Consider the following 22455-nt stretch of genomic DNA (forward strand, 5'->3'; position numbering starts at 1 on the left):
CCCGAGACGCGTGTCAGATGCCCCATGTTAGAAGTAATCAGCGTTAACAACGTGATCGATCCTTGCTTTCGGTACCATCGCCTCCGCCTAAGGATTTTTGCCAACCACTCCCGGCATGGCGGCCACCGAATGGGACCGAAGCACCCACGGCGCCGAAGATCGAGGGTCGATGGTCGATGGGGGTCGTCCAGGACTATATTTGGGAACCCGGAAAGCCTTGAACGTGCAGACTGACTTGGGGGATCATCAATCATCATCATCATCATCATCCAAGAATCGAATCGCACAAGGGTGGATCACGAAAAGAGCAAGGGAGGAGAGGAGGACTCGGGGCTATGATAAAACGTAGTTTATTCATTTATTGATTCGGTTCTCATGGCATTCCTTGGTATCATCGAGAGTAAGCATAATCATTCCCAAATTGCCCGCATGACAAGGTATCAATATAAGAAAAACCAAAAATTGAGATAGAAATCACATGCTTTGGATGTCATTTCTTCTCCTTCTTCTCCAAAACCCCAGATAAAAAAAAAGCAAAATACAATTTCCCTTCTTAGACATTCACTTCCTCGTGTAAGTTGGGACACTCCGGTGGGCGGGAGAAGTAGTAGTTTTTTCTGCCCCCTCTTGACTGCCGTCCAATTCTCCCGCCCAAAATAAAAAAAAACTGGTACTAAAACCAATTGTCCATTTGCCCCCAATCTCAAATAAGGCTGGGGAGAACAACACACTTGATTCCCCCTAGCCTGCAGATTTCTGCTTATAGATCTCGACAACCCAGCGCAGGGGTGGGTAATAACCAGGGGGGGGGAGGGGGTAGTATATATCATCGCGTCCTGACTAAGAGACCAACAAGGAGAATCCCGCTATAGCTTTGCGGGCCCATCCGGTAGGTTCCCACCTAGTTTCTTTTTTGGTTGCCTAGGAGGAACGGGCGGGAAAGGAAAGCAGGGGAAAAAGCAGTACGGCGGCGGGAGGTGGGGAGGAATAAAAAAAAAAGGAAAAAGGAAAACAGAAAAAAAAAAACACCGTAGCTCCATCAGTACTGTTATACCTAGGATAATTGGAATAAGAGGAGAAAAATGCCCCCATAGACCCTGCGCCCCGACATATGTTATTGATGATGATATTCAGTTCCCAGATGTCATACCAAATAGGAAAACAAACAGCAAATCAAAAATCATCTCAAAATCTAATCCAATCCGTATCCGGTACCCTTGCATATTGCTCCGTACGAACTCCAGTTCGTATCCGGGTCCACCACCCCCCAAATTCCAATTCCAATTCCCGTTCCTAGCCCAACAATCAAATAAAGAAATACCAAATCGAGATGCGGGATGACAAAAAAGGAAAAAATGAAGAAGAAAGGAATAACCAACACATAGTACACGAGGAGGAGGGAAGGTGGTGACGATGCTGCTGCTGGTCAGGGTGTGCATGTAGGTACTTTTCGAAGGTGAGCCATAACGATGATGATCAGCAAGGAGGAGGTAGACAGAAGGGGAGGGTGAGTAGTATGGATGGTTGAGCAAAAACGCATGGTAACGAAGAGTTGCAGTGCAGTTTGCAGCATGCAGCATACGTAATACAACCAACGCGAGAGCCCTGTCTCTCTCACACTCACACATACACACTCTCTCATTTTATATTGGTCCTAGTTCTTAAGGACGACACTCCTTAAGAAATAGGAGTGAAAGAGAGAGAGAGTACCGTTGAGACAACCCCATACACGCCCTCCTTATCGTCAGCCTTGCATGAGACGGGCGACTCAGGTGAAGGATTCGTCGGTGACTCTGCATGAAGGTAGGCAAGGACCTAAGGTAGATGGTACGTAGAAACAGCGATAGAGTAAGTTTGAGTCAACCAATGTAGTGTAAGTAACCCAATTTGCTTGAGGATGGTGCGGTGGTAACGATGTAGCAGGTCTTTTGTTTTTTTTCTTCTTCTTTTGCTTTATTTTCTTCGTGCTGTTGCGCCCTCCCTTGGCGGCTCCTCCATACCGCATCTTATACAGCCTGTCATCTTGGAAGATCAGCCGAAAAGAGAGTTTTTCTTAAAAGAAAAGAAGGAGGTGGAAAAGACGTCTCCGAGTATTGCAGGAGGAATTGACCTCGTCGAGGAGGAATGTGGATGATAGAGATAGTATAGGGCGAGAGAAGTTAGGTAGGCATGCATCAGGTATGGCCGTGGTTATGTGTGCGATTTTGACGTGAGGGATAGGCTACGCCCGAGCTCGCGGATTTTGGCCTCGCGAAGCTGAGCCAGTATCCAAGGGAAAGGATAGCGGGCTCTTAGTCGATACACCGCGGGCAGGCGAAGTTGTTCCCGCAGTAGTCGTGGGTGCCGAAGTCGACCGCCTTGCAGCAGAACGTGCAGCAGCTGTCGACGAGAGGTTTATGCTCTTTGACGCACATGGTGACGGGAACGGGACTGGTTGCCGAAAGAGGTTTAGAGTTTTAAGTAGTTAAGAAGCTTAGCCTCGAAGTCTTGAAGGTGCCGTAACCAAGAGTCCTTGCTACTTTTTATATAGAATGGTTTTTTATGTGAGATGGAAGATAGTTGCTGAGAGTATGGATGTGTGTCCTTGGCTATGAAGAGACAACGAGTATGCGAGTACGTATGAGGAAATGTCTATGATAGCAAAGTCTACTCCACAAAGACGATTTTGTGTAAGTAGATTAGGCTTGAAGTACAGAGTGGGAGATGAACCCTTTTAAGTATTTCTGTCGAGTATGTGAGACTATTGATATCCCTAGGAAGGGTGGGTTATTTAGAGTTGGGACGGGGACCGACTTTATATGTGCCCATGGTGGTGGACGCCTGAAGTAAGTTGAGCCGTTTCTGATGATGGCAGATAGGATAGGACAAGGCCATCCGACTCAACTGTCAGGCCACAGGGCAACAGGGGTGGATTACGGCCAGGGGCAGGGGTACGAACTACGGAGCTACGAAGAAGGCAATTAGAAGAATAAGAAAAAGAGAAAGTTGGGAAGGGGAAGGGGGAAAAGAGGCGAACGTTTTTTTTTTTCTAAAAAAATACGAAAATGATAAATTAGGTGGTTAACACTTTACCATCACGGGTAGCATATAGAATGATGAGCATGCACGATGAAGGAACAAAAGCTGCCCAATCTGTCATATTATGTGGACATTGCATAAGTTCATTGAAAGGAGGGGGAAGTAGTAAAGAAAGGTACCTCGTCAAAGGAATGAAGAAAAAAAAACGAGGAGCTAAGATTGTGGAAAAGTTTTAAAAAAAATAAAAATTAATTGAAAAAATAAAAATTGAGAACAAAGCTAGGATGGGATTTTGAAAATGGGTACCTAGATACCGTTGCATTCAAGCGGTGTGGCATGATTTAGGGTCACGAGGCACTTGGACATTAGGAACGGAATTTTTATTTTCTGCTAACAGCGAATTTCTCATGTACAGTATATTTATTAAATGTATGGTCCATAGGTATATCCGTGTATGACCATATGTCGTCCATTTGCTCATATGCCCATCATATGCCTACATTGTACGGTACCTGTTATGTACGATACCTCATCCGTACATCATAACAGATTGTTCAGCAAAGGATTCCTTGATCTTAATACGGCACTTGGCGACTATCACATCTATCACCTTTCCCTTGAACCTTGATGGCCAACTTGGTCGTCATTTTGTTCCGTTGTCCGATTGCCACCTTATTCGACTTATACTCGCTTTCGGCTAAGCTTCCCTTTCTTCCCTACCTAAAGTACCCTAGGTAGAAGTAGAGATATCTTAGGTTATGTAGGTATCGTACAATACCTACATGTAAGATAGGCCTGTAGCATGGAAGGTTGTCACCTACTTTTCGTATACCTAGTATGTTCGTGGGTTCATAGACCTATCACGAAATATGTACCTATCGTGAAAACGTGCTGACGTGCAACCATACAACCGGCAGTACGGCCACAAGAAATTGATGAACAACCTATGATATTAGGTAAGAATTAGTTGAACCCTTCCAAACCCGTAACCCAAATATGGCAGAGCCTCCCTCGCTTACATCCGTCCATTACCCATCTCTCTCACCCATCATCAGTCCTAGTATCGATGTTATACCCTGCCTTGCCCAGCCCAGCCCAGGTGCTCAGACACTAACCCTACTCGAGGTTGCGCGACTACCTAGAATTGCATCCTACTCCTACTTTCCCCTCTTAAGGTTGTAGCCTTATGTTATGCAAGGTACCTCATCGACATCCTTCCGTGTATGTATAACACACATAATGTACGTCGTGAGGGGATGGTTGAATTGGAATGAGGGGGGGTTTAAAAAAAGCCCATCGGCCAGCGGCCAGATGTCCGTGGACGCGAGCGTGGTCCATGATCCATGGTATAATGCAGAGGGGAGAAATCGAGACTATGGAAACCGGCGAAGAGAATTAGAGGAAATAAAAATGCATGCACGGTAGTTTTCCATATTAGAATCGCTTGTCTATACGACCAATGGATCGTAGGTTAGGTAGGGGTCCAGCTAGAGAGCCTAACAGAAAAAAAAAAAAAAAAAAAGACAAAGAGCTAAAGAGCTAAACATCTCAGCCCAGCCAGACGGATCCGGTCGATAACATTATAGGTTAGCTTCTTGCGCGCATGGCTGCAGGTATAATAAAAAGACTAGGTAATAGTATAATCAACTAACCTTCAATCAAGGTCTATTCTTAGTCTGTTGTATACCCATAGCCTATATTACACCATAGGTACATGTCCCTATGATATCAAGTAGGTAAGCCAGCTGCCTGCATACAGCCAAGTAGCCATTTTCCAAATGGAGAGCCGTATGCTACGCTGAAGGCATGACTGCATCAACTGCATGCATACCTACTACGTACCTAAGTAGGGTATGCTCCTTGGCGCTTGTTGCTTAGGGAGCCAGATCCTCGTTACGGAACAAGGCACAGGTCATAAGTAAGATAAGCCCTGCTGTGGGTGCAATTCACGACATGGAAGATCCGACATGGAAGATCCGAGCTGTCTCTTCGCATATGCTGATGCTCAATGCGCTGAAGTCTCTCGACATGATATGTAGATTGGAACTGCAAGGTCTTGCAGCAAGTCCCCAGCCTACCTGAGTTCTCATTCGGTACATCACCTATGGTCTGTGGGCTCAGTAAGAATAATACGCCCAGCCAATTGGAGACGGCGAAGGAGGCCACAACGCAACCCGAAGAGCTGCACTTAAGGATTGATTAGTTAAGTGATTTGCTGTGTGCATACAAGTTGGCATGGCAGTAAGCCGCCATTGGGGGAGGGCTACCGTCACAGCCACAAATTCGACTTGCGGGATGGAGCTTCGAGAACCCCCTCGTTCTTCATTCCTCGTTCGATGTTTAATGAACGAGGTGGCCACCGAATAGTTGACATCACCTGCGCGAATATTATCTCGGCACATGTTCATGGGTGCCACCAATTCTGATATCGTGAGCTTCCGTAGCTGGGCTATCTGGCTGCACCTATCTGAACCGCCCAACACGGGCAACGTTGACAATAAGTGATTACCAACGGTCAACGGGATGTTAGCTACGCCCCTCCCCCCCAGCGGGCCGACGCGTCCGAATTTCGGTATGGTACCTTATGCTTATCTTATACCGTGTTCTTAGTAGCTATTTCGCAATCTCGTCAGGCCGACGATGCGACGTGAGTAGAGCACGTGGGTAGCGAAACCGAGTTTGGGATTATTGACGCCACTACGCTGCAGGACGGTGGTAAGCCCTATCTTGGATTTCCCTACGTCAACAATCCTTTTTATCGTCCTTTATCCCCAAGCCCAGGTTCTAAGTGGGCTTGGCTCGGTTCCATCGGCATTCGCGCGCTCACTACTATTTGCTGCTCTGCTTCTTTGGACAACCCTATCCCCGAGTCATGCGTCTCCTCGCCGTCCCGTTGTGCAACTGCTAAATGTTCGGCGAAGGACTTTCGTTTCAGGATTGCATGCGATAGGCCATACTGTCGATCAGAGCTGATCGAACTTTTTCTGTTTGTCCTGAAGATCATCGTAAAAGTGGACTCAGGGTTTTGATGTCTTCGGTCCTTCGTGCAGAGAGGGGAAAGGGACTAGATTGACAATACCCACACCGATGAGGCCCAGGATTTTGCTACTGTAGTGTCGTCGCTACAAAGAATTAACGTTGTATTTCCTAGTGCTCTTACCCATCTGCTTTGCTACGCCATCTTCGTAAACCCACTTTGTTCGGAATGCGGATAGTAAGCGGGGGGGTGGGTTAGGCGATGGAGCTTCACACCGATGGATGCGACTGGAGATACAGGATACAGGCAACGATCCATATCTACCTAGTGGGGGAGGGTCTTGCTGATCGTCTACGCACGTTCGTCTACTCGAGAACGACGGTGATCATACATACAAGACTACTACTGTAAACAGCATGTATGTAATGGTGCTCAGATCCCATCTTGACGGCATCCAATCAATTCCTTGTCACGATCGGGCAAAATGGGTTATCCTACCCCCCTCTCAGCATTTGATGAGTTGTGATAGGTTCCCAGATGGGTAATCCTAACCTACGTAATAGGTTAGGCTAGTATCTAATTGGGAGATGCCACCTCGAATCAGAAGAATGTGGTTGTCCATTATGGGAAGCGGAGGCAATAGGGCTTTGAAAATGTATGTAATATATGTAATATATGTAGGCAGGTAGTCACTTGAGCATCATGGGAGTTTATTGCTTCTCCAACCAACCCCCGTTTCCGACGCATAGAGGTGTAGTCATGATCGTGATTAGATATTGACCCTGCTACCCTGACCATTGACCACGCCGGCCACGGCGCAGAAACAGCAAAGCCGAGAAGCCGAATCCACTTCTTCGGCTAGCATCTACCGTCGTGACGCTAGGTTAATCGTCGTCACAATTAGCGCTCTGATAATGGAACCAGCCTCCAATCAGCAGGCCACGAACGGTCTTGTCGGCGGCATCGTCCCCTTGGGCGGTGAAGGAAGACACAACGAGCCGAATTTCAACGGAATTGCTATCAAAGGCATGCCGAGCAGCCTGACTTGGAGACGCAATGATTCCATTTTGACTATTGCTGATAACGTGTACGCATTGCGTGTAACACGGGACCTTTATTATAAACGTGTGATGTTGAAAGTTGAAAAAGGAAGCATTTTGGTACCTAGGTAGGTTAGGTAGGCAGCTAGGTTAGGTACCTTAGGTACCTGTTAAAAGGGAAAACAAACCCTGAAGCAGCACCTAAACTTCAATGTTGGAAATTCACTTTACCCAGGAGACGGATAGATACATAACCTAAAACCCCAGCTTTCAAACACCGGGGGCTTCGCGCCTAAGACTCAGCCCGCCAAAACGGGTTACTAAGGTTAGGTAGAGCTGAACATGGAAGGTCAGGTCTCCATGGGGTTTTAAGGGCCCTATAAGTGTATCCGGTATTACGCAACTTTTTTCTTACCTAACGTACCTCAACTTATAGGTACCCTGACATATATATCTTCTTCCCACTAACATCCTTTACACCTCTACACTACACCTCTAAACCTCCACGTAACAAACAAATCACAATACTAATGATGAAATCAATCAATATAATGATGATACCTACCTAAGTACCTAGGCAGATAATATCGTTTTCGAAGCCTCGATCGACCCTTACTGCAGGTCTCGGTATTCGTTTATCTGTCTCTCCACGTTTCTACCAACGTCACTCTTACATACTCATGCACGATCCGCATGAAGAGATGCATGCAATTGTCCGTCGATCTGCCTATATTAGCTGCTTTAACTATTGCTCTTTGCAGGCATAATTTTCTTTTTACTTCCGCCATCTCTCTGACGAATCATGTAATCCTGAGAAATCGTCGGGTTTGCCGCTACTTGGCGTGTGAAGAGACGTTCAGGGGACGATCGTAGGACTTTCTACTATGCACTATGGGTTTTTGACCACCCCCCGGCTTTTTTATTTTATTTTAATTCTCCGTTCGAGATCCGACGATGAGTCAAACTTTTTTGTTAAAAAAAAAAAAAAAAAAAAAAAAAAAACATCGGATCCCTCCAAATACCCCAACTTAAAATACGGCGTTCCTGGACAACGACCGAATTTCGATCGTAAGCGAGATTACCGAGCCAATACTAATTGCAGAATTCTACTACTAAATCCATTTCAACCAATAGCCTTTTACATACCTTTAAGGTTGTACTTTATGTCAGAGCGATAATGATTAGTATCACACACAAACCACGATCCCCGATCCTACTCGGTTGTTTGAAAGGTCCCACAAACCGTGTATGGGTTGTCGTAGTTAAAGGCCAAAAGGTGTTGAGTAATACTGAGCTGAGTAGTCTGATTATTATTATCCCTTCAGCAGGCTTGAGTCCTCATCCTCTCAATATCGAAGAACTTCCATGATTGTTATACTAGGTATGAAAGGTTTACACACTTTGTGTCTCGAGGGTATTAGCAAGGGTCCCCTACCCGTGGCGTCTAAAGTACGCACTTCCCTTGCCGTTCCGTAAATGATTCGGATAAGGCGCCATTGTTGATTTTCTGTTTTCTCTTCACGGACCCCATCCTCCTAACTATCATAGCATCCCACGATGCCGAAAGGTTCAAGGCGCTAATCCGCATCCCCTCTACGGGCATTCATAATGATATAGTGACATCATGGGATTAAGTCTAAGTTAGTAAATGCTAGCTCAAGCTCCACTGCGGTTTATTGCGGATAGGACCGTTCTTGCAGGACTTAATAAAAACATCTATTATTGGTCTATTCAGAGACTAAAGAGAGGAACGAATGCACAACCGGGGGCTTATCACCACCATCTGATGTTAGATCCTAGTCTACGACGGCTAGCTACAGCGCTACGAGACCTGCGGCATCTATATCAGGTATTCTCTTTAAAAGATATGGTCAAAATAGGAAAGCTAACACCCGATGAAGAATATATTACTGATTCATCAACTTATTTACCAATACAACACCCAGCCTCCGCACCAGTCCTTCTTATGAAAGGTTGAACGTTGTCTTTGTGAGGGTTTGACACTAAAATATTCCACGAGAAATGGTCCTGGGTATGCTAATTGCGTGTCCATCTCTGATAGGTACAATAATATATAAACGGCACTAACAGTCAGTCATGAGAACCAAGCAAACTCCATTGAAGGTCGATGACTTGCGAAATTGAAGATGGAGATATTATTGTCTTAGGTACCTACCTAACCTAACCTAACTTTCCCGATTTTCTCCGTTAATAAAAAGACTAGGAGCTGTTTGATATCTAAGGAGACCTTGTTCGGCCTGTCGTTAAAAGGACTTGGCCTGGCAACTAATGCGCCTTCTGAATGCTACACGAACGACAATAACTACCTGGTACCTAGCCTGGTAGGTAAGTCTACCGTGGTTCACTTCAGATAGGCTCTGCAGGGACACTAAGTTGCAGATTTGCAGAAGAGAATATTTTAGCGAATGAAATCGTTTGCCGCCTTCCTGAAGCGTTTACCTAGCCCCGGAATTTATGAGACGGGAATCTCAAAAGCCTTAGCGGCTAGAGCTAATAATAAGAAGTATTTTACAAACAGAAAGGAGAAAAATTTATGACAACCTACCTAGGTACCTAGTAAATGGTGAGATAAAGTTTTGTCTGCGCAATTAGCTCGAGAGGGTTTTACTGTCCATTGGGATATCAGCCATGAGTCCCGCAATTTTCCAGAAAGGATCTCTTGGCCAATGAAGATATATCTCTGTTGCACTACGTCAATGGACCAAACTTGAAGGACTGGTCGATGGATTTGGATGGTGTCATGCAGGAAGCAAGGGCACAGAGCTCAGTGCCTTAGGTTAGGTATGCATTGGGGTATCAACCAATGTATCTCTTATGATGGTGTGCACATTATGACACCTGGCTGAGACCGAGGTGATGGATAGTGTTTACATTTTTATTCCCCTCCCCCAAAGTTGACGTTGTTTAGTGACCTTCCTTTGCATGCGGCAATCAAATCCGCTTTTCCGGACGTTTCATTGCATACGAACCCTTGTCAGGCTCAAGGCTTTTTAACGTTGAATCATAATAAAAATACTCACGGGCGGCGAATGAGTTTGGTTTGGGGCCTGTCAGCGTTCCCTTTCAGCACATGCGACTAAACCTCCTATTCCTCTTACCGATGTTCGGCAAACAAATCTGTCTCTGAGGGACATATGGAATCCCTAGAAGTCATCACGGGGATTACTTGAAAAAATATCAAGCGCGGCTCCGTTCTCGGAGTGTTTATTTGGTCTCGCGAGGCTGAGACCAATATCCGGTGATGCCCGAGATTCGTGGAAAATTTTGCTGGTGATGAACGATGAAATCTCACGACCCACCATCATCCTCCTGTTGGGCAACAAGGCTTGCATTTGCCTGCCTGACCCCTATCATTCGCATAGGTCTAGCCTCGTCGCCCAACGATACCATAACGCGGAAATTTTTATTTCCAAGACATCCTCGCTTTGCATATTACTCCGATGGCTCTGCAATCCGGTGGCGGCTGAACGTGCATGGTGAACACCGCTATTTTTCGGTCTCGAACACGGAGTACAAGCTTCTAATATGCGGCAATATCTCTACAACAAACGCGCCCCCATCGTCAAGATAAGCAGGCGGCTCCTTACCGAAGCCTACTCCTGCGGGCGATCCCGTAATGATGACGGTCCCTGCAGGTAGTGTGGTCCCTTGCGACAAGAAGCTCACTAACTTCGCGGAGTTGAAGATCATGTCACTGGATGTACTAAGGTTAGCCATTATGGTCCATCCCTTTACGCAAGCGCCTCCAACACGCAGATATCTTGACTCTGCTTTACGACGATGTGCTTACCTTGCACTTGAGTTCTGCATCACCTCACCGTTCTTTAAGCCTCAAATGGTAAATCTGCTAGGATCGGGCACCACTGCCGCTGAGACAAGGACTGCGCCCAAAGGACACGCATTGACAAATCCCTTGGAATAGCACGCTTAACTCTGCGCCAGCTGTGCTACCCTGCTGGATACCTCGTTGGCAGCCGTGTAGCTGAGAGCATAGCCCAACGTTTCCGACTTGCTCACGTTCTTACACGTCCTCCCGATCACGATGGTGAGCTCAGCTTCGTAGTCGGTACTATCGTCCTTTACCGTGTGCATCGGGATGAAAGTAGGTGCTGGCTAGGGGTCTCCCAGGGCTGTAGCAGGTTTCCTAGTAAATGCATGCAGGTCAGACATTGCCTTAGCGTACTTCAGGCGCATACAGAATTCGATCTTCGTATCCTCGACTCCTGCAGCTTACATTAAATACTAAAGGCACGTCGGGGACTTTCACTATAGATATTACGTTAGCACTTGGGTCCTGCAGGGACGGGAGGAAGGGGAGAGTGAGCAATTTGCGACGGGTGGGACGCCTATTGGAAGGGTTTTGCAAGGCTGGACACCGCGGAACCACGAAGGAAGATCCCGTACAGTTTGCTTCTTCGGCATGTGCTGCATACCTACTGCATGTCAAGATTAGTACCGTGGTTTCTCTTGCTGCATTTCTCGGCCCATCGATCGGCCCATAACAGCGGGTTAGACTTGCGTTCAGCTCTGATCGTCCCGACCTCTGCCGCGGCGACCGGCGACAGGAGACGACCGATAATCTCGATCGCGCCGTTAGGCTCGCCGGCATCCAAAACTGAAGTCCCGCTCAACATTCTCATTTTTACAGCTTCGCCCTCTCCTACGGCCTTCCCAAGGTATGCACCAATTGCTCTTCGTGGGCTCTCCAATAAGTACCAGGCCGCTCCCCCCCACACACGCGGGATAAACCGCACAAGTCCTGCAGAAATCGTTGTAATTGCTTAATGTGCGCGCTATTCCCGTTTTCTTTTCTTGCGAACTGGCTAAGCTTGGCAGATACCTAGCAAATGCATTCGGAGGACCACAACTTACTTTCGAATCCCATCATAACCCGTGCCTGGTTAGCGGTAGGTATACAATACGTTGCAAATCGAGAGCCGGGAACGTCGTCTTGTAACAAGGGTATTGTGTATAAGTCGATTGACTGCCTCTTTCTTTGTACGAATTGGTATACCAGCGTAGGTAAGCACCCACATATAAGTCCCTTGAGTCTCTTTCTATCTCGCCTGTTGCCTTCCGCTTTCACGCCTCGCTTCCTCTTCGGCACGTTGTTTCGTCACAGACGGTTGCAGACCGAGTTTTGTAGCCGCGCCATTTCCGCGTTTACCCTACGGTATTTGCGTCTACTATTCCGCTTCCCTTAACTGCCTGTTGAGTCATATAACCAAGTAGAATATCAGTTCGGGGTATACGCTTTTTGAATTCATAGGTGAAACTGGTAGGTCATTACTCGTCGAATCCGTTTGTGTATGCACAGTGTTAGTATTCTGCCTCTTGGATTTACTGTAGGCCTGGTACCTAGGACTCGCATATATGGGGAAATGACCTCACTGATATCCTGGGGGACTGGATTGGAACTTGGGTGATACTCATGAAGTTAAAATCCACTTTAGTTTTGGTGATTATTGAGAAATAAAACACAGTATTATAGAGATGCAAGATTGTAAATTCTAGTTTACTAGGCGATCTAGACGTTGAGTTATTCGAATGCTATCATTAACAGGTCGTTACTTATACTATACTTGTATTACACACATACGGGAGTGCTTCGGTTTCCTAGTCGATCACACTGGGATAACTTAGCCGGAGCGAATAAATGAGGTCTAGCGGAATAACACGTATGCGGTGATGAGCGGATTGGGGCGTAGGGAAGACTAACGATAGACACACCCGTGGCAAAAGAAGTGACGTCCGGGGGCGCCGTTGTTCCATGTCTGGCTTGCGGCCTCGGGCATATGAGATACATGATGACTGCTGGGCTTCTTCAAGACGATTCCAGTTAGCTCCTCAGCCTGCACTTTCCTACGTGGCTCGCCACGATTGATGTTTGAAGGCTTGAGGAAAGCCACCGCCTTTAAGGCGGTATGCTCGGCTTTAAAGAAGGGTCTCCTACAGGCTGCTTAATACTCAGAAACGTTTTCAGCATATGAGTCCCAAAACTATACGAGTTATGAACTGTTTGATTTCCATAGACGCGTCTTGAGATATCCTTGCTCGTGAAGCAGATACAAACATGGTATATAAACTTGCATGTGCATACCTAATCCTAGGAGGTATTCTGCATATCCATAGTACCTACATTTAGCGTGAACCAAACGGGCAATATAACTCTATACTACCTTGTACGTCTGTCGACCCTAAATCTTAGATCCCGCACCTAGAATATGAGGCTGAAAAAAGGACCACTATATCTCATACGGTATAACTGAATTTCCAATCAGGGTTCACTTCAAATCCCCCAGAAAATACATACCTGCGGGAGGTTTAGGTATCATCATATCAGGTCCCAACCGGAGGCCATCCCTGCTTAACCAAAAAAAAAATTAACATCATCGTCTCCGCCGACTCGCATAAGATTTCTATCACCTGACCAAGAAGGATTGGATATCGTTCCGTTGGCACGGCTGGGAGCTTACATTAGGTACGATTAGGTATTGGGTATTGTACCTGGTATATTCATCACACCAGTAAACACGCCTTTCACACGGCGGGGCCAAGAGACGCCAGCATGGTGATGATCCAACGCCCACTGCACTGCCCTATGCCTTGGGCGCCTATCGACATACTTCACATGCACATTTCCACTTGACGCTGAGTAAATCCAACCCAAAATAACCAACTAAAGGTACTAGGTACCTATGCAGAATTACATATGTCTTAGCCCTAGCGCCCAAGATTCGAAGCTCCGCTACCAAATATCTCATCCCGCCTTTCCTCTCTGTGCCACACGACGGCCCCGTCGCTCTTGCGCTTGAAGTACAGGATCCTGTGCTCTGGTATAAATTCCTCGTGCGTCGTATCCGACTTCCACGAGTCGATTGATCGCTCCATCGCCCCCAAGAAGCGATCCTCGTAGCCGACGACGTAGTCGCTGCTGTCCATGGTTTGGTCCCACCGAATTCTATTTAGAATATCGTACGCAGATCGGAGTTTTCCGCCGTGCGTTGGAATGTGTGATGGACGCATCTTTTTCTTCGCAGGTGGGGTTCTAACTTCATCCTCTTCGATAGATGCCCAGAACTCCGAATCGCCTATGTCCTCGTTCTCGGCTTCGACTGCGTACTGTCCCCAATCTCGATTGTCCAATCGTAGCTCCCCAAGTTCGCCTCGTGGAATTACTGTAGTATTTATCCAGTATGACTTGGGGTCGAAGAATTTTTCGTCTTTGCTTATCCAGGTGTCAAAAGTATGCACGCAGGTATCTAATGCATTTAATGTATGATGACCGTTGGATTCTCCCAAATCCAAGCCGATAATATAATGCTCTTCGTATTCTTCGTCTTCTTCGGAAGCATCTTGGTTTACGAAGCGTGCTGGCCAGATCCTTGAACGTATTTCAGGCGCTACCCTACTGATCTCTATGATTGTATTAGTTAGGTACTACGTGGAGTTTTAGGAGAGATGGAGATAAACTAACCGACTAAAAGAGAGGCACACATTGATTCCAACCACTCCAAGGTCTTGTTTATTTTCACCAGAGAGGCACTCCAGAACCGAGCAGTAATCTTGACGTATGTTGTATACGTGCCTAAAAACTCCTTTACGCCTGTATTCTCATCGAGGAGTTTGGCCCATATCATTTCGCTTTCTGATATCATTGCGTCTGCTCTCTTCAATTCCCTAATGATAGTTTGAGCCGTAGAGACCGACACAGTCTGCGCCGTGTTTAGTCGAGGGCCATAAAAACCTAAGATGACCATAGGCTCCCGTCTAGTTCTCACATAGCTCAAAGTTTCATGAAAGAAGGGGTCAAAAACCATGGACTTATCCCAATCAAACTCCGCGTAGTGGTGATAGAAAGTTGCCAATATCATTGGGACAGATATGGAGCCATTTTGATATAGCAGTAGCTTGCATATTCGCGATAGTAGAATCGATATCTGGATACCGCCAAGATAACCAAGTCGCGCAGCGTAAATGCCACGCCGGTTTGCCCAACACTTTATTACATAGTATGCTAGCCTGAAAGCGGCGAGATCCGGAGTTGTTCGCCGGAGATAATCCATATCACGCACTGGCTTTAGTATCCCTAGGGTACTATGTGGTAGATTGAACATGGGGTCGGCCGAAGGTAGCATCAGCGCGGCTGGCCAGGTCTCAGCGACGGAAACGGCTGAGCAATATTGTAAATCCATCTTGACATGGCCGACTGCTAGCTCTAGAACTGGACCAAATGGGGCATCCGATCGTCGCAGGATCTTGATGCCCCTCTGTGCAGCCCTACGAAGCCGCTGAATAGCCAGCGCGAAGAAAGTTTTTGGGCTGATACGTCCGATGCAGAGGCAGTTGATATCTGACGTCGCAGTCCAGACTCCCTGCCCATAAGATCCGACAGGTACTAGCACAAAAGCTGGAAGTCCACGGGTGGGATTATCGTCATCTTGCATTATTACTTCCTTCAATAAGCTTAACGCGGTTTCTTTCACTGCAGCATCAACGTCAGAAGGCAATACGGATTGCTCGTAAAGATATTGGACAAGTTGAGAGGTGGTCGTCAGATTTTGCTTGACTTCTAGCGGAGTGAAGATGAGCTTTCTGTTGTTACTCGGCTGAGCTAGATTATTTGGAGAAAGGTTTAGTGAACATCTGATGCCACAATGGTCGCTTCCATGTGAGGGCTCGACGTATGAATCATTATTCTTAGAGTCGATATCGGAATCAGTGTGTAAAGTTCCCATTTCCTGACCAAATAAGTTGAAACCTGTTACAATAAAGTCTTCTCTCGTTACTAGAATCCTGTCATAGCGTTGAGGTTTCTTGTCGAAGTCGCTATGAGTAGTATTATTGGCAAGATTACTGACTGTTGGGTCATAGGTTGGACCTTTCTCTCCCCGCAACGCCTTCCTCGAGTTCAGTTGGCTCGGGTCCTTCTCAGATGTATCACCGTATCGAACGCACGCAGAAACCCAGGAATCCACCAACCCCATCTCCATAGGCAGTTTCTCAAGTCTAGTTAAAGCATGGCTGCTTTGCGAAGAGATTTCGCCCCTTTTGACTGCCGTTTCAATAGTATATACACTCGTTGGAATATTGAAATCGCCAGCTAAAATCCAAGGATTTCGAGGGTATGTCTTGGATAGATGACTGAGGAGAGATCTTAGTTCTTGCTCCTTCCTTGTGATAGAAGCATTTGTGAGACCCGGGCTGAGATGAACGGCGGATAGGATGAGCGGTATGAAAGCTTTCCCCTCCAATTTCCCAATATGGGGAAATTGCATGATTATGAAGCCTTTGCAGGTGCTAGAAAGCGATATGCAGTCCCAAGAAAATGGCCACCTGCTCAGTACCACAATGTTAAGATGATTTGGCAGTGGCTCAATATCGGGCTGATCGGGGGGGCCATGTGAAATAAAGGGATAAACCTCCCGAACGCTCTCATATTTGCAAAGACATGAGAGAAAGTCGTCCGTGACTTCTTTTAGGACTAGAACATCTGCTCGGGCTTGGGCCTCTAAAAGATTCTGAATTATGATGGGGTTTCGAGCTCGACTTGGGGGATGTTGAAACTCGGCGTGAACATTGTAATTTGCAATGATTAGTGATTCCACATTCGGAGTCACCTGCTCAAGAACCGGCAACTCCGGCAGCTGAATCCATTTGAATTGAGTAGAATGAAATAGATAAGGAAGGCGTGTTAGTGGTGGGCTTTCCGAAATAGTATTCTCTTCATTCTCAGAGCGAGCTGCCCTTTCATCTTCGTAAAAAGCAACGGGATTCTGCATTGTCAAGAGGGTGCGAGAGGCGAGATCGATTTCTCCCCATAACCTCATTTTGTCGGTATGAATCTCATTCGTGTCTCGTATAAGGATATGAATCTTCTCAGCTTTCCATTGAAGGGTAGGAAGTAAGTCGAGCTTGTTCAACATAGAATCCAGCATTGGATCATTTAAATCTGCTGTACGTCCAACCGTCATGTACATTTGATCGTCCTCGTCGTAATCTCGGTTTAGAGAGAATAGCACGCGCTCCCGCAGGTCCTTAAAAAGCGTCGACGATTTGTTGTATAAGAAATATGTTAAATGCCCATCTTTGGAAATGAAACCTGAGCCATCCAATTGCATAACTGGCGGTGAAGCTTCAGATTGTTGTTGAAGCATGGACATGACGGGTTCGGGAGCAGCGTGTAATTTATCGACCGGTACAAATGGGTATACAATGTTGATATGCGGTGGCCATTTCTTGTATGCCGGGTCGAAGGATACTCTCAAGTTGTCTATAGCTGTCCATAAATGCTTTGGCGGGATAATGCATAACGCTGTGTCATAGCTGCTGCTCATGTCGGCCGAGGGGCCGGTTGAAGTCACTTCAGTATCCATACCTAGTAGGTAGCTATAAGTTTTCTGCCCAAGCAGTAACCGGATACGTGAGGTGTCGGAAATAATGAGATAAAATAGAGTTGGAGGGATAGATACCAAGAAGTAAAAGAGAGTCTAATAGCGGCGTAAAAAGTAGATGAAATGAAATGAAATGACAGCAAGTTATCAGCTTTAAAGGCTCGAGATAATGTTGCTTGAAACTATTGAGGTTTTATGACGGCGTAGCCATGCTTCCAAGTTACCTGTTAGCATACCTGTAGTTGTGCCTTGCATTAGGTATTGCATTGTACAATATTCCGTATTGTATTAGCTGCGCCACTTCCTAGCCCCCATTTCCCCATTATGAGTAATTGAAATATGTGTAGTCATCGTAGTCATCGTTCCCTCTTTAGGTAAAGAGCTCCCCTGTTTTCTTCTTATACGAGATTGTCCCTTCTCCCCTTATTGTATTTAAATTAATGGTTCTTCGGCGTGAGTCAACTGCACCGTCTATAGCCAGCCAATGTTACAAGCTTACCTACCTCCTAAGGTACCTCCTAACCTAGGGCTATGTACTTGCTGAGCAGCTACACTCTGAGCACCTCTAACCATTCCAACACCTACCTGGAACAACAGTATTATACCGTTGCATTGAACAATTATCATTTACGGTACCTAAGCGGGGATGAGATTTCTTGGATTTGACCTTCAACACCTCTCCTACTTGTCACTTTATTTATTCGCCGTACCGGGGTTCCTTGCATACTGCCACGTGTGCGGGAGAGTGCGTATCCTTAGAAGTTACTCTATTCGGCTGCCTATGAGGTCGTACGGACTCGGAAACGTGCGCGGATATTTCCGTATAAGTGACCAACGCCATGTGTAATAGTGTGACCCGGCACTTTGCCATGTGCTTCCCGCCCCCCCGCATTTATGTCATTGGCCGGTTAAGCAGTATAGATTAATTAATGGTTTATTTGTGGTCTTCGATATTAATTAAGTCTCGAAGCTTGATACACCATAAACTCCGTCCGTCTCCATTCTGGAATTCTTCCATCACTTTGGAGAAATACGCCGCCCTCCGCGCTATTCTATATTCATCAGGATGAAGACCATCCGGACCTTCTCGTTGTTGTTGTTCCCGGAACGGAGTAGTGCTGACTCTCTTCCGATGATGCGATGTATACCTACTTGAGATGTTCAAGAACACGTATAAGAGCTCCGCAAGACCAAGTGAATTATAACTAATACTCCCGGAGCGGTAACTAAAAAGCCACAGGACTAAATTTTGTTACAGAATTTCTGTACTTAGATTTCGATATGGATTCGTCGGCTGGTTCTCAAAGCTTAACACATGATGATAGAGCCAGCATACTCATCGGCGTAGTATGTCTCGTATGCACTATTGCCACAACGGCAGTAGGGCTTCGGTTCTACACGCGTTCATGTATACTCAAACAACTTGGTATTGATGATTATCTGATATTAGCTGCATTGGTTAGTCACCTTGGGTAATGTATGGTTGTATGGTAGCTGGCGAAAACTGACTTGGCTTCGACTCCTAAGGCCTTTGCTCTGGCGACAGGGGTTTCCCAATGTACGAGTAAGTAATCCATCCCAGACCCCAGCGTGGAGTTAGCAGCTGCTTATTGTTTATAGACACGCGCAATGGACTGGGAAAGCACGTGTGGAATCTGGGTAGCGACATCCAACGCAGCAATTATTTGAAGGTACTTATGCTATAATCTCTATTGCTGTGGAAAGCCTAGTGTTGACAATCAGATGTTCCAGGGCTTTTATGTCTCCATCACACTCTACAATACAGGACTTATGTTTGTTAAGTTGGCATTCTTGACGCAGTATTACCGGCTACTTGCTACGAAGAAGATGCGGATGATCCTGATGATTGCCATGGTACTAATTGGTTGCTGGTCTATGTCCCAAATTGCCGTTGGTATCTTCATCTGCGATCCTATCTCCGGATTCTGGGAGAACTCGACAGGCTCTTGCATAGGAAATTACCCTCAGTGGTACATCAATGCGGCGGGGAACATCGCGACAGATATTGCGATTTTCGTATTACCATTACCTGTTCTTAGGCACCTACACCTCCCTAAGGCTCAGCGACTTGTCCTTATTGGAATATTCAGTTTCGGCTTCTTGTAGGTTTTACGGCAATCCAGTGTTCTGACCAAAGTAAACTAACAGGTAGTCAAGCACGTGTGCTATTTCTGTCATCCGTATCAAGTTTCTCCAATTAGGGGGTGACGTCTCGTACGAAAATGTTGAGGGGTCTAGTTGGTCCATTACAGAGCTATGCTCAGGCATCACCTGCGCATGTCTGCCTACACTGCGACCTCTGGTTTCGAAATGGATTCCTGCTCTTTCAAATCGTCTCCATAAACCAACCAGAAACTCCTGTATGGCAGGCGCAGAGCGAGGAAGCAGGCACATTCGTGGCGATTCGGATGCGAGTAGGATGATGGACATGAAGAACGAAGACGAAATATTTTACTACTTGGGCGTACATGCGCGTTCAGATGGCAACATGGATGGCTCGAATGATTCATTGGAAGCTGGGAGACTACGCGAAAGCTTGTCTACCTGTCATGGAGGCAGTTCGCCAACACCTCCACCTCCACCATGTGCTCACATCCAAACTCGCACCTCTCATAGGCCGAGCGCTTATTGTGGTTGGATAGGGTCGTCGGTGACGACAGAAATTGGCACAGGTGAGAAACGCAACCAGCACAACCCCAATAATCTTTCCGCTGCTGCTATCCAGGTCCAGCGCGACGTGGTAATGCATTGAATGTAGACTGGATGATTATGTAGACTCCGATTTGATACAATCGAATAAAGCAGCACGTTTATTCATCCACCTATGGACATTAGTGTCCGTTAAGGACATCGGTCGAAATAAAATTTAAACGTACAAGTTCACAGCCTACCTAGGAAGTACCATTTGCTACTAATTAGAGCTTTTTCGTAATCATCGGGGATGATAGAAAGAATATCATTATAATCTTTTTTGTTCTCAAGCCGAACTCCTTGAAAAGCATTACAAGTAAACAGTAAACTAGTGCAGACCCTGGGTATCTCTACAGCAAACCGCTCCGTCTATAATGCTACCTGGAACAGGAAAGAAAACGTCGTAAACTCGTATTAGTAACTTCATATCTCCGACGGAGGCCTCATGCACGTGTCGTGAAACAGCGCCTCGCACCGAGCGCTCTTCATAATGTTCCCCGTCGTCCCCTTGCTGTGCTCAAACCTCGAGTCGTCGCTTCCTTCGCCGCGCCCGTCTCCAGCGTGGACGTCGCTGACGTATCCCAGCTGGGCCGGGGGCTCGTAGTGGTTGAACAGTTGCGGGTTGACGACGATGCACGTGAGCTCCCCGCTCTTGCAGTACCCGGACAGCGCGACGTCGAACGCTTCGTTGCCGCCCCGCGATAGCAGAGGCACCATTTTCGCCGCGCCGCGCCTCGTCACGCCGTATCCGAACGTGCACACGGTTACGTGGGAAGCCTGGACCTGGCGATGGCCTTCGGCCAGCTTCTCCCTGAGGAAGTGCTTGGACCAGCCCGAGTACAGCGGGGTCTCACAGCGGGAATCGTCCGCGAAGACGCGCGGCGGCGGTAGGATGTTGTTGTTGTTGCTATTGTCGTTGCTGTCGTCTGTGATGCTGGAGCCGCAGTGGCCGAGCCACAGGACATCCCAGGCGGTGCCGAACGGCGCGGGATCGTCCTTGGCGGCAGCCGTGTAGGCGCGCACACTGTCCGACACGAGCCGCATCTCCGCCTTGATCCGCACGTCCCAGTCGACGTCGTCCTCCACGATGAACGCCGTCTCGTACCCCGACGCCACCACGAACTTGAGCAGGTCGACATGCGCGAGCCAAGCTCTGGCCGACCCAGCCGCTGGGAGCTTGGCGCCTGGCTTGTCGACGCTCATCTTCTGGAATGCTGCGACCAGCTCGTCGGAGTTCTGCCCCTGCGGTGGAATGGTAAACTCGAGGCCGCTGAGTTTAGCTGCTGCTTCGAGGCCTCGGGTCCTCCAGCTCGGTTTATTCGACAGTGCTATAAGTTTTTGGAACTGTGAGCTGGTTAGCACAGTCCTGGCAAATCATACTAATTTTCTTTTATTCGGCACCGTTGAATGAGAACGGTCCATTGAAAAAAAAAAAACGCAACTTACCCCTAATGTGCCGTTCGCTGCCAATTCCCTTGGTGATTGAGTGAGGCGAAAGGTTGGACTGCCGTGTAACTGCGAATAGACGTCGAATCGGCCTTGCAAGAACCACAGAGTTAATACGAGTAGTATTACTACCAGTAAAATACATCTTTTGTTCCGCATGGCAGCTCCATGATTAGTCCAATTCGACTGCATCGCGTCGTCACGGCGGGGAAAACGCCCGGGTCACAGTTACAGCGCGATTGACGTATGGCTGAGGGAGAAGAAGTTGGGCATTCTAGAAAAGATCCGAGGCACAGAATGGAACATCGTGGGGAAGATATGGGGTAAAACTGTCAATTGAGACGGGACTGAATCAGGCTAGAGATAGGCACCTAACCTGATAAAACTGTACAAGTTTGCTGTCTGGATTCGTCGTCTGGTCTGTCCATGGTATGTTGACCTCGACCCGGACTGTGTTTGCCTGGCACTGTAAAAATCGGCCTGTCCAGCCCGACTTAGCGAGTGCGAGAGATGCAGGATACGATACAGCCTGGCCTTTCATTGGGCGTTATCCAGCAAAGAGCATATTATACCTTATGGCTACCTCCTAGGTATGTTACCGTGGTAATACCCCCTCGTATGGCTGACATAAAAAGGACTCGAAATATGATAGCCGACCGAGCTGATGCCGGTAAATACGGCCGACTTTGGGGTTGGACCTCTATCCCCGTGCTCTACAACCAATAGGCAACCGAGTTGCCGCCCGAAGAGACGACAAGCTGTATAGGTATGCATATTTACAGAATTAGCCTTATTATCAACTACCTAATATGAAGCTGCTAAGCTTCGAATAATTACAAGCCGCAGC

General features: G+C 47.0%; 4 protein-coding genes across 4 annotated transcripts; 1 reads left to right on the forward strand and 3 right to left on the reverse strand.

Annotated features, from left to right (window-relative positions):
- Positions 1–10983: 10983 nt before the first annotated feature.
- Positions 10984–11690, reverse strand: F4812DRAFT_458260 (uncharacterized protein; the record flags this gene model as incomplete). Its single annotated transcript, XM_047937337.1, has 3 exons — positions 10984–11169; positions 11291–11322; positions 11513–11690. The coding sequence occupies 3 exons, from the start codon at positions 11688–11690 to the stop codon at positions 10984–10986; spliced, it is 396 nt and encodes a 131-aa protein (XP_047791047.1).
- Positions 11691–13476: 1786 nt separating this feature from the next.
- F4812DRAFT_424505 (uncharacterized protein) lies at positions 13477–17490 on the reverse strand. Its single transcript, XM_047933834.1, has 2 exons — positions 14534–17490; positions 13477–14474 (listed from the first exon to the last, which is right to left on the reverse strand). The coding sequence occupies exons 1-2, from the start codon at positions 17430–17432 to the stop codon at positions 13780–13782; spliced, it is 3594 nt and encodes a 1197-aa protein (XP_047791048.1). The 5' UTR covers positions 17433–17490; the 3' UTR covers positions 13477–13779.
- A 1136-nt stretch (positions 17491–18626) lies between these two features.
- On the forward strand, positions 18627–20445 carry F4812DRAFT_344533 (uncharacterized protein). The gene is made up of 5 exons (XM_047931647.1): positions 18627–18908; positions 18978–19014; positions 19071–19141; positions 19203–19573; positions 19629–20445. The coding sequence occupies exons 1-5, from the start codon at positions 18732–18734 to the stop codon at positions 20221–20223; spliced, it is 1251 nt and encodes a 416-aa protein (XP_047791049.1). The 5' UTR covers positions 18627–18731; the 3' UTR covers positions 20224–20445.
- A 1-nt stretch (position 20446) lies between these two features.
- On the reverse strand, positions 20447–21880 carry F4812DRAFT_344551 (glycosyltransferase family 25 protein). Its single transcript, XM_047931648.1, has 2 exons — positions 21609–21880; positions 20447–21506 (listed from the first exon to the last, which is right to left on the reverse strand). Exons 1-2 carry the CDS (start codon positions 21798–21800, stop codon positions 20586–20588), a joined length of 1113 nt encoding a protein of 370 aa, XP_047791050.1. The 5' UTR covers positions 21801–21880; the 3' UTR covers positions 20447–20585.
- Positions 21881–22455: the final 575 nt, after the last annotated feature.

This window comes from Daldinia caldariorum, assembly GCF_022478825.1.
Source record: "Daldinia caldariorum strain CBS 122874 unplaced genomic scaffold F4812scaffold_6, whole genome shotgun sequence".
NCBI lineage: Eukaryota > Fungi > Ascomycota > Sordariomycetes > Xylariales > Hypoxylaceae > Daldinia > Daldinia caldariorum.